Source organism: Mixophyes fleayi, chromosome 8, assembly GCF_038048845.1.
Source record: "Mixophyes fleayi isolate aMixFle1 chromosome 8, aMixFle1.hap1, whole genome shotgun sequence".
NCBI classification, from domain to species: domain Eukaryota; kingdom Metazoa; phylum Chordata; class Amphibia; order Anura; family Limnodynastidae; genus Mixophyes; species Mixophyes fleayi.
The window spans coordinates 129826346-129839368 of NC_134409.1; the positions used below are offsets into that span (position 1 = coordinate 129826346).

General features: G+C 40.5%; 1 protein-coding gene across 1 annotated transcript in view; it reads left to right on the forward strand.

The window, feature by feature from the left end:
• The first annotated feature begins 279 nt into the window (after positions 1–279).
• Positions 280–13023, forward strand: part of IL17RC (interleukin 17 receptor C) — a 44639-nt gene continuing 31895 nt past the window's right edge. Inside the window, exon 1 of the mRNA XM_075183523.1 lies at positions 280–821. Within this exon, the coding sequence (XP_075039624.1) occupies positions 699–821 (123 nt within the window). The 5' untranslated portion in view covers positions 280–698. The remainder of the gene's footprint in view (positions 822–13023) is intronic.

Consider the following 13023-nt stretch of genomic DNA (forward strand, 5'->3'; position numbering starts at 1 on the left):
ATAATAGTGACCTTGGTTATATTCAGGGGCTGGCAGGCGAATTTTAGGCTATTAGGGAAAATAATTGAGGTAGCCCAGTAATCCAGCCCAAGGTCGCCCACCAAGAGACTGCCCAGATGCCCCCCTGCCCCCCAGCCCCTGTCTATAATAACCTGATTACATATGAGCTGCGGGTTAGGATGTATCAGTGTTATAATAAGTAACACCAGTGACATCCAGCATTGGAGGTGTACCTTGTAACTGCAGGGTGTGGAAGAGGCGGGTCAGAGAATACGGGAACTGACTGTGGCAGGATCTTCTAGTGGACCCTGGACTGGATATTGGTGACTCTGCCACACAAGGCTGCCCGGGAACAGTACAGGGGATCTGCCCGAGGTGGCACTGTGCCATGTGCCGCCTGGCACTCAGAGACGCCGGCTAGGGAAGACTCAGTAACTGCTGGACCCCTCCTCTGTCTCCAGGGACAGAGCCCCCTTCCTACAAGCAGGTACCGGGGACCCCCTGGGGGCAGCGTGGTGCCCCCACAGTAGGACCCCCTCACTGCAGCTCACAGGTCACTGTGCTTGGAGTATTTTCCATTTCTTCTGTATATTAACCCATTGGCAGCAGGACCCCTCCAATCTCACTGTGTTGTGTATTTAAGCTCCAATCTGTGATAAACATCGTTGGATTTAGGTATCTCCTCTGCACCTGTGACAATGGCACAACTGGCACTTTACCCTCTGCTGCTGGCACTTATCTTACCAACTGGAACGTCCACCCAGGGCAAGATTACACTGGAGACCATCCCCAATGATGTGGAGGAGGTTACCTGTACAGAGGTGAGGGGTGATTTATGTATGTATGGGGCAGTATGAGGGTGGCAATTTGGGGAGATATATATATATATATTATTCCCCAAATATATATACTTATGTGTGACAGATTGAAAGCACTGTGCCGTTTCACTTGTAACAGAAACTGACATATAATTCTGTTTCTGCATGCCTAAGGGATTAGTAATACAAAGTGATGTGTCCATTGCATCAATATGTTATGTTAACAAAACTTTAATTTTCATTACATACATAAGATAGGGATAATTGTTTTCTTGTTATTGTATGAATTCTCTCAAGATGTTATTAACATTATTGCCAAAACAAATAAAAAAAAATATTGATGCAGCAAATCCTAGATTTCCTGTGGGATCTGCCGAAGCTTAAAGATTTTTTTTAGTTCTGCTGGATGTGTGGGACTTACTTGGATGCAGTTAGTAGTAAGACGCTAAATGATGTATCCGGGAAGCTTTCAGTACTCTGAGTCACTGTGATGAGTTAAACAGCAGTATTTGAAGAGGAAAGTGGAATAGTTTAATGGAAGCCTCTAGAGTGGTAGTAGGTTTGGATTTTAAAGTGATTTTTACAGTTTTGCCCTTCCTATTTTTACACCCTGATGGCAGACATAGGTCATTATATCATCATCACCATTTATTTATATAGCGCCACTGATTCTGTAGCGCTGTACAGAGAACTCATTCACATCAGTCCCTGCCCCATTGGAGTTTACAATCTAAATTCCCTAACATACACACAGACAGACAGAGAGACTAGGGTCAATTTTGATAGCAGCCAATTAACCTACTAGTATGTTTTTGAAGAGTGGGAGGAAACTGGAGCACCCAGAGGAAACCCACGCAAACACAGAGAGAACATACAAACTCCACACAGATAAGGCCATGGTTGGGAATTGAACTCCTGACCCCACCGCTGTGAGGCAGAAGTGCTAACCACTGACCCACCGTGCTGCCCATCAACAGTATACCCACTAACATTACATAGCACTGTGATGGGAAACCTGATACACTTTGGGGGGCCGCAGGGTACTGCCCTCTAACCTTCAAAAGGGCCGCACATTACTCTTAAACTCAGTAATAAGTTAAAACAATACATTTAATCAAAGAACGAGACACCTGTCTGTAATAACTTATCAGCGGGGATTGTAAACAAGTGTTGCACACTATGACAAACCTGACAATAAGGCACGAAGGAGCCGAGGGCCACATGTGAAGTCTCGGGAAGGGGGGGGGGAAGGTGGCGCCTGTTGCCCACCCCTGGCATTGCACATGTGACATAACTATAGCTATTTAGAACTGCATCAAGTATACCACACAAAAGAAGTGGTACTGTGCATTTTTCCATACAATGGAATAAGAACAGAGACATAGAATTATATCAAGAATACTAAACAAGTAGCACTGCAGTTGGTCAACGTTGCAAATTTGGGGACGTGTCTATGCCAAAATCTATAGCCACAAGCCAAAACTACGACTGATAATAGGGCAACTGGTGCTTCACTGTTGATTTTTTTAATTGCATAATATATTATAGCGGTACAATTTTATTGTAACTTGTTTTTTATTGGAAGCTAACCAGATATATGTAGATTATGCTATTACGTTGTGCGGTCTTACATAAGTCATTCTTTGTTAGCATTCTGAATTACAGCTAGATTAACCATCCCCAGGAATGATTGCACTGAATTACACCACTAAATGGGGCGGTCTTGCAGTGTTGAAGATATAATGAGGTTCAAGTAAGATGATTTAGTTGAGAAATTAACAGGGCATTTACTGCTCCTTAAACCTCTGCAGTCCTCAAGGGGACTTTAGAACCATAAATATTTTTTTATAATTATATACGTCTGCTTTATCTCTTTGCTTATACGATTCTCCGGCTGTGGACAGATATAATTGCTGTTGTTGTAAATGTTTGTGCGCTGTCAATCAGTGCTGAGTATCTCTGTATACACATTGGTTGTTAGGTGTAGTTAAACAGAAAAAGAGGCAGTGTATTGAGCATGCAATTAAAAAAAAAATATTTAGCTGTTTGGGCGCTATTTGCATTATTACATGTTTGTTAAATGGTGAGCACAGGCTGAAATAGTTTTGAATGACCTTAAATAATATGTATTTTGGGTGGAAGGGGCACCTTGGACGCCCACGGATCTTCCACCAACATTCCGCGCACAAGATTTGTTGTCTGCAAAGTGATCATATTCAATGTCATCTTACAATTATCACTACGACAGTATGATGCACTCTTATCAAATAGATCTTTCAGAAATAATCTCCGTAATCTTAAAAATGTCACTGGTATTTTGTTGGCTCTACCTAAACAAATATAATTGTGATGACAAATCACCCTCGTTACATCAGCCGTGGGCATAAAAAGTCATTCTTGTCACATTCTTTAGCCCACCTCGGTATTTCCAGGTATTTATCGCTATCATGTATCAGGGGCGCACGCAGGGGGGGTTTCTGGTTCTCCAGAAACCCCTCCCCTCCACGAAGATCGGGGGCTAAACAGTGCCCCTACATAGCGGCACTGTACTGTACAGCAGCCACCGCGCTGTCAAAGAAGCGTCCGCGGCGGTGCTGTATTGTAGTACAATACAGCACCGCCGCGGACTCTACTTTGACAGCTCCGCGGCTGCTGTATAATTCAGTGCCGCCGAAATGGAGCTGCGTTTTGCCCCCCCCCCCCATGAACTTGTACACAAAAGCCTCCATGCTACTTTGTGAGGTCATGGTATCTGTTCTAATCTTGTGAAACTTTATAAAATTATCGGTTGTCTTCGTATAGCTACTAAATGTCCTTTAATATAGATTGCCTTAGTGTAGATTTAATACAGATTGATTGCTTTGTTTATTTAAAAAACTCTTAAGTAAAAACTAGGTTAATGACTATGAAAAATTTACATTTTTAAGATGAGCACATGAATTTATTTTTCTAACAGCTATTGTAGTAATTGGTAATTACCGTAATATTAATAATATTTATTTAATAATGTATAAATACATTTTTGGCCAACCCCTGAAACATTGACAGAAACTAATCATAGGATTGGGAGTCTTTGTATTTCTACAGTCACTGTTACAACTGTCGTAAAACGAGATACCAAACGTAGGAAAAAGAGGCTCCAGGCCCTAAAGTAGTCCTTGGCCTTTTGTCCCACTATGAAAATATTCGTTCCTACGCCTCTGTCTGGAGGTATATAGGGTATAATAGGGATATAATGGTGGAATAATGCAGCAGAATATCATATCAGTGTACAATGGCCCCAGACAGCTATCAAAAATTGTTGCACAAGTTTTGGCTGATAAATCTTTGCTACTCTGTGTGGTCGGTGAAACCGTCTCTGCTCCAGCTTTTAATCCGATGGGATGAACCAAGAACCCCCAGTTCGCCCCCCGAAATTAAAACCCAATATTAACAACACAGATAGGCTCCTTTCCTAGACCCACCGCGACTGACAAGCAGAACTAACCAATACAGTGCGGCTTCGCTCTGATTGGTCAGAGTATGAGAAAGCCGTTCTGATTGGTTTAATAGACCCCATGTGGGATCTTTCCGCAATGAACTTTATTGATATTGTATCAGTGAAGTTCATTGATAGATTTAATTACATTGCAGCTAGATCCCATATAAGGGTCTACTGACCTATTCTATTGCAATCTGGGGGGGGGGGGGGGCGGTTTGTTTACTAGTAAAGTGCCTCTAGGGGTTGGCATATGCTTTAATGACACTTATTCTAGAACATATTGTATAGATTTCTATCATGGCAAAACTAGTAAATGATCCATGTCCGTATGTAAGGTTATGAAAATGTGTTCATTTTACCCAGTTGATAAAACGAGGGTTTGCAAATCAATGGTTCAAGGGCTTCACGATTTATCTACTGACACATCGACTTGTTCCCATGTCAGTATTTGCTGATTAGGTTTACAGCTGGGAATCCCATTCTATACACAGTATACTGTCCATAGATTGCTGTTATAAAAAGATAAGGATTCAAAGTCATTTGTTTGTCATCAAAATGTGCAGATCTTAGTCATCTTTACATTATGGAGGCTTATTGGCATCTGAGTTTTTAACGGTCTTTAATAATGTGATATTTCATACATTTAAAATAGTGCATTAAGTTTAGGATTTTGCAAGGCAGCATATTATACTTGTTGATTGTCAGTAGAGATGCTCACTGACCCCCGTGAACTGGTTTTGGTTTGGGATCTGCATTAGCTTTGTGTTTTGGTTTTGGCAAAACCACCCTCGTGTTTTGATTTTGGTTTTGGATTTTTTAGAAAAATCCTAAAATATGCTAAAATCATATCATTTTGCTCTTTTTTTGGTTCCTACATTATTATTAACCCCAATAACACTAATTTCAAGTCATTTGAAAATAATATTGTGATCTGTGAGGTGGTCAAAATTGACCAATTTTGACCACCTCACAGATCACAATATTATTTTCATACACTTTCGGATAAAGACCGCAGCGACCTGGCTGGATGGTAAGCGACAGAGCAATGGCACAAACACACGGCAGTTCCTAGCACATCTAGGAAACAGTGGCACACAGCAGTGGCAGAAAAGAAAAATGGTGCAAGATGGAATTGTCCTTGTGCCCGCCCTCCCTCCCTCCCACCCACCGTTATGTTGGATCCTAAAAAGGAATCCAAAAATCCCGCAATCCGACGATGTATCGATGACGTTTTGCCTTGTTTTCAAATCCGAAAAGTGCGAAGGAGCCGGCTCGGTACTCGGATCTGCTAAGGTCGGGTATATTCGGTTCTCGGGAAACCGAGCCTGAGCATCTCTAATTTTCAGCCAACTAGATTTACCCTCAACTTGATCAATCAATGACAGAGCCTAATTAAGACCCCATGGGGTCCTAAGCAAGATATTGGTTTGGGTATTATTCCCCTCCTCTGCTAAAAAAAAAAAATAAACAGATATAAAAATGGGTTACAGTAATTCGGGCCCCTCAATGACCACTGGAACCTAGGTGGTAGTCTGGGTTGCCTAATGGTTGATCCGGCTCTCATCAATAAGCAAATTACCCAATCATATCTCACTGTCATTAACCACCTTCAGTTAAACGAGTAATGATCTTGCTGCTTACTTGAACGGTGTTTTTCAATAAATAGGAAGTATAATGTGCGTAGGGAAAACATTTCCCCCAAAACCACAACTTCATTATGAATATATATAATATAATATATGATATAATATCTATAAATATATATTATTTTCTTATACGCTGTTGAAACTCTGACATATATATATATATATATATATATATATATATTTTATCAGTAACTCTGAATACAATATTAGTTATAAAAACTTTATTATGAGACCAAAGTCTGTTCATTTTCCTGGAACAAAAAAACAAAAAAAGTTTATGTCTCCTAAATTTGGCAATCCCCCTTCTGCAGAAGGAGCAGACACGGTCAATTTCATTACAAACTCTTTCACAACAGCGTTGAATGATTTCCTGATTTTACCCTCCGTTGCAATGTCCTGTCTTATCTACCATTTGCTCAATGTAAACACATCCTTAATTAAATGTCTTTACGGCGAGCCGTTGCATTATTACATTAATATATGTGATATCTTAAGGGTCATAAATGTATAAAGTAACACACAGAAAGAGATGGCACAAGTTGCTTATCCAAACAAGAAAACATTTTTATCTTTTCACAGTGATTATCATAAAATAATAATAAGGGAGTCTTTTACAAATACCGCACTGCGAAAATATTTGTCTATAAACTTTGCAAACAGGATTCTAGATATGAAAACAAAAGCTAGATCTGCGCTAAATTAAAAACATGTTAACGTTTATATAATGCAAACTCCCTTCTAATTAAAATGATAAATATGCATACACATAGAGTACAATAGCCTTTAATACAACTGTAATAAATTCATAAAACATTGTTCATATATCAATACGAATACATCTAAAAATATTTGTGGGTACATGCACAACAATACTTTCTCTGTTCATCTTGGGGTGAAGTGTTATCTTATTGCGGCAATAAAAAACACATCCTTATCTCCGCAACTAAGGCTGCATTGACGAATAGGCCCCAAATGTAATTGGTGCAATAGATTAACTGCAAACAGTTGGTGTAGTGTCCAGGCAGAGAGTTAAGATAGTGTTTGACGCGTTTCTCCACTTAAATTTATGGTCTCTTTAGAAGGACGTATGCCGTTATCAGTCCAGTGATTTTAAACAAACTGGCTCTGATTGGAACTCAGAAACATAATAGCTCTTATCTACTTGAAAACTCCCTAGAAATATAAACTATTTAAACTTATACATAAATATATATATTATTTAATACATAATGGCATTCCTTTTGAATGCGCTAAACAATTAAATTATCGATCTAGATGTGTCATATATAGATAAGAAATTATTAGTATTCAACATTTCTGGCAATTTATCATATTTACATGAAACATTGAGAGTATCATCTAAATAGTTAATTTGTGAATATAACTAAAATATGACATGAAGATTATTTGCATTCATATTAATAAGTGAAATTATGTATAGAATCGGTAAGATCTTCACTACACCAACATAAAACAGTAGGTTTGCTTCGAAGCAACCTGACAAAATATTTTAATCCTCAAATCATTCCATATATAGGTGTAACTTGTGGCAAGCTTGGAGCCCATGGCCGTACCTTGTGTTTGTAAACGATAAAGAGAATTAAAAGAATGAAAATATTGTGTGTCAAAATAAAAGTGTGTCAAAATAAAAGTGAAAGTATCCAAAATAAAATCTCTCTGTTGCTCTGAGACCACTTAATCCTGGTCTAAACGTATGAAATCACCTGTATACCTAGATTGTGTGGTGTATTAGAATATAAAAATTGAACATCACACGTCAACCAGTAGTATTCTGTGTCATATATATATATATATATATATATGTAGTACGTCTTAGTAAAGATGACAAATTAGGACTGCAGGTATGAATCTATATATTGTGAAAAATTAATAAGTAAGAAATCACCCCCAGCCCAAGATTGTGATGTTACAGAGTTACAGTGCGCTCATCATAGCCAATCAGAGAAATAATAGCAGAATATTTACAATAGAGATCATCTCTCTGATAGCAAGCATCAAGCCCACTGACAGCTCTTAGTTAGTAGGTCTGTCTGGTTCCGTGGAAGAAAGAACCGGGCAGGATCTCCCAAACTCAGACTGTCCAGGTGTAAAGCAGAAAGGTGACATCTCATTTTTATTTGTTTATCTGATGCCACAGTGAGATCTTCAAATGCTATTGTCTATCTATCATAAAATTTAATTATGTTAACACATATTGCCCAGCAATTCAATAAACCACAAGACAGAATAAGCAGCTGACAATCTGACTCCTTAGCTATACTGGCTGAGCTATTGACTCTGTCAGGTATAAATATTTGTTGCACTGTGAACAGTGGAATCCAGTTTGACTAGGTAAGCGTCCTTAACCAAGGAACAGAATCAGAATCCCAGCAACATCAACAAAGGGACAAAGGTTGAGAGATAGTAAATAACTGTAAAATTCAGCTAATTGCTGAAGTAGTGACTAAAAGAAAACAATGCATAGAGTGACTAAGCTGTTTCTAAGAGCATGGTGGTTTAGTGGTTAGCACTTCTGTCTCACAGCGCTGGGGTCATGAGTTCGATTCCCGACCATGGCCTTATCTGTGTGGAGTTTGTATGTTCTCCTCGTGTTTGTGTGGGTTTCCTCTGGGGGCTCTGGTTCTTCCCAAAACATGGGTTAATTGGCTGCTGTTAAATTGATCTTAGTCTCTCTCTGTCTGTGTGTCTGTTAGCGAATTTAGACTGTAAGCCCCAATGGGGCAGGGACTGACGTGAGTTCTCTGTACAGCGCTGCGGAATTAGTGGCGCTATATAAATAGATGATGATGATGATTTTGTTACTTTTTGGAATTGTTGACTTTCAGATTTAAAAACTGACAGCGCTGAAGTTATAAAGCATTAACTGGTGGAATACACACCAGGGGTGCTCTGTCGGTGGCTCTATAGTAAAGGGGACAGACAGGATATTTCAGCATAACTCACAACTGTTCTGATTTTGTCGGGACTTTGGAAATGGGAAGTAAATCTTTCAATGGGGGGAATTAGCAAATGTGGTATTAGTGACCTACGCTCTCTCCCTTAATATCCCGTCCCCGATATTTAACAATATTTTATTTAAAGAATGTTAAATGCAGAAAGAAAAAATGCTACTGTCATAAACGTATATCTGCCAAGATTCTCAACTGAAAATGTATGACAAAACATTCCACTTTTCAAATTATCCAACTGCACCATAATATGCCCACACCGCACCCTTGTTTGATGAAACCACACGCAAATCTTCCCAAATCACATCCTTATCTGACCATCCCTTATCCTGGCCACGCCACACCCCAACCTGCTCAAACCACACTCAAACCTGCCCAATCCACATACTAACCTGCCCAAACAACACCCAAACATGCCCGTCACATACTAACCTGCCCAAACCACACCCAAACATGCCTGTCACATCCTAACCTGCCCAAACCACACCCAAAACTGCCAAAACCCCACCCTATTCTGCCCAAACCACACCCAAACCTGCCCAAACCACATCCTTACCTGCCCAAACCACATCCTAACCAATACTTGCCAACTCTCCTGGAATGTCCGGGAGAGTCACGAAATTCGGGTCGGTCTCATGGAATCACGGGAGAGCTGGCAAGTCTCCCGCATCCTGCTACTGGTCCAAAAATGACGCGTCATTTTGGCCCTGCCCCCCGTGACAAAACGGCATCCCCGTCACGGGGGCGGGGCCAAAATGACGCGTTTGGACGCCCCACCCCCTCCCGCCCTCCAGTCACTCCCCTCTCCCGGAAATAACTTCGTGAAAGTAGGCAAGTATGTCCTAACCTGCCCAAACCACACCCAAATTTGCCAAACCACACCCTAACCTGCCCAAGCAGCAACCAGTTTAGGAAAGATTGCCCTTTTTTCAGGAAGACCACTCCTCTTTCGGTCGCCACAAATGGCTCTAGGTTCAAAAAAATGTATATCCAATATTTCTCCTTCTATGAGCCATCTCTTGCTGATTTCTTTTTCTCAATTCCTAACAAAATTCATATACATGGGGTCTGAGTTTGAGTTTCTGTAAGATTTCATAACCGGGTACGTTTCCATTTTAGCCAATCCTAATTTTACTTGTTTTAATTGTATGTTCTTTACTCCTTTCTTGTATCCGTGTCTTTGTTCTGGCTGTATATAATGTATTATCTGTAGACTGTGAAAGAAAATGTATAACCATGCCCAGTTTGCAGTCCAAGCACCTACCACGTTCAATAAATTATATTATGTTATAAAACCTCCGCTTTGAGTTTACTAAATAGAACCTATTGTAATTGTCACCTTTTTTTTAGAATACAAGGTGCATCATGATCCTAAATAACGTGTATAATGTAATGTAAGGAGTATTTCAGGATCTTTCCACCTTAAGGGCTAGATTTACTAAGCTGCGAGTTTGAAAAAGTGGGGATGTTGCCTATAGCAACCAATCAGATTCTAGCTTTCATTTATTTAGTACCTTCTACAAAATGACAGCTAGAATCTGATTGGTTGCTATAGGCAACATCCCCACTTTTTCAAACCCGCAGCTTAGTAAATCTAGCCCTAAGTCTCTTAATTACACTAAAAGTAATTCAGCATTTTATTATCATAATACATAAGGGGTGCAGTGTTTAAAGTTATTGTTGATTTTATTACATATATTTTAAGTTTCTTTTAAATAAATATATATATATATATATATATATATAAAGATTATATTTTTCATATTCCCATTTTCTTTATTGAAGAGAAGCGAACACCACTAATGAAATATTTATTTTTCTTTCTTTAAACCATATAAAACACTTCTTTACATGTCAATAACAATGTTACTGCTGTGTATTCTGCCCTCTGTCCCGCTCCAGTTACAGATGAGATATAATTAGACACGACTTGAGAGTGCACTAGTTGTTCTGGAACAGATTAGACTTATTCGGGGGGTTTCCTGAGAATTGCAGGATAAAGTCACTGAGGACAAACTGATGTCACATTCTGGAAAATTACCTCCCTTTTTTTCCATCTTTGCATAATTTTGGTTTTCCATGAAATATCTGACTCTGCAGCAGTCTAGTCTAATGTTTACTCCCTATACTGCCATAGACGTCATCCTGACACATTTCTTCCGGGATATATTTGTATGTTCTTGAATTTAGCACTCAATTTCTGTCTAGATTAATCGGGGCTCAGTTAATTCATTAATTAATTCAGACAAGCCTTTTTACATCAGTTAAATGAGACCAGGTGAATTAATTTAGAGTGAGTGTTAAATACAGAAGCAGATACTTATATCTCTTGGGTGAAATGCGTCGGGTTATAAATTGTAACACTGCAATTTAACCATTATATTGCTCAGAGGCTACAAAGACAATCTCTATAATTATGCCAACAAGTATAGAATCAGGCCATAACTTGTTCTCACGTTCCCACAAAACTTCACATCACACACCACCAGTAGGGTAGGAATAAGTAAGTACAGAATGGATCTGGTCCTGAGTAAGGAAGGAATCATTAGTAGAGACAGGGGTAGATTACCCTATCAAGGTAAGCCCCAGGTAGCTGATATGGTATGTGACTTCCCCAATTCTGTATCCCCCTAGAGCAGGGGTAGGGAACCTGTGGCTCTCCAGGTGTTGTGAAACTACAAGTCCCAGCATGCTTTGCCAGTAGATAACCAGCAGATAGGTGGCAAGGCATGCTGGGATTTGTAGTTTCACAACACCTGGAGAGCCACAGGTTCCCTACCCCTGCCCTAGAGCCACGGTGGCTACACCATGTATGCAGCACATTTAAGTGGTCATGTGCTGCACCACCCAAGCAATAATTCCTGGCTGATTGGCACTGTCCTCCTCCAATCACAGCTCGCATTACTCTCTTCACATGTTTATGTGAGTGCCTGAACGTTATTCATGTCATGTGACTTTTACATTGCGATTGGCTCCTGTTCATTTGTCACATGGGTGATTTAGAATACGGCAGTGAGGAATGAGCGAGGAATAGATTATCAGGTACAAATAGCAGACATGAAGAATGGAAGTCAGATTAAAATCATGGACCTGAGTGAGGGACGGATCTTCAGGTTGAGATTCATGGACCTGAGCGAGGGACGGATCTTCAGGCGGAGATTCATGGACCTGAGTGAGGGACGGACCTTCAGATCAACATCATGGGCCTGAGTCAGAGGCAGATCTTCAGGTGGAGATTCATGGACTTGAATGAGGAACAGATCATCAGTCCTGAGTGAGGTATAAATCAAGTGGAGGTCTTGGGCCTGGACCTGAGATTCTCAGTCCTTATTGAGCAATAAATCAGATGGAAATTGTGGACCTGAGAACAGAACAGATTCTTAGTCCTGAGTGAGGATATTTCAGGTGGAGATCATGGACCTGAGTGATGGCCAGATCGTCAGTTGGTGATCATGTACCTGAGTGAGTAATGGATCATCATGTGGAGATCATGGGCCTGAGTTATACCCCATTCATACTGCACCAAAATCCCGGGTTTTTGCCGGGGCGAGCTGAAACGACCCGGGTCTTGGTGCAGTATGAATGGTACAAGTGAAAAATCTCGGGTCTAAAAACCCGGGTCTTCAACCCGGGATTTATCGAGGGGTAATTCCCGGGTCGGACCCGGGTCGCCTGCACTATGAATGGTGCAAGCCGGGTTGCGAGAGAGAGAGAGAGAGTTTTTTTTTTTCCATATTCCAGCTTTCAGCCAATCAAAAGTGATCTGGTGATGACTCCCACAAATTGCCAGGGCACAGACTTGTGCAGTATGAATGGGGTCAACCCGGGAAATTCCCGGGTCCGAGGTGCAGTATGAATGGTGTTTCTGAGCTGGGACGCTCCGAGCCCCTGCAAAAACCCGCCTTGAAAAACCCAGGATATTGCCGGGGCGGCAGTATGAAAGTGGTATTAGTAACATATTCTCAGTCCTTAGTGAGTAATAAATCAGACGGACGTTGCGGGCCTCAGTGAGGAAAGAACCATAAGGTGGAGATCAAGTTCCTGAGATCATGGAGATCATGAGGGCCTGACTGAGGAATGGATGATCAAATAGAGATCAGTGGAGAATG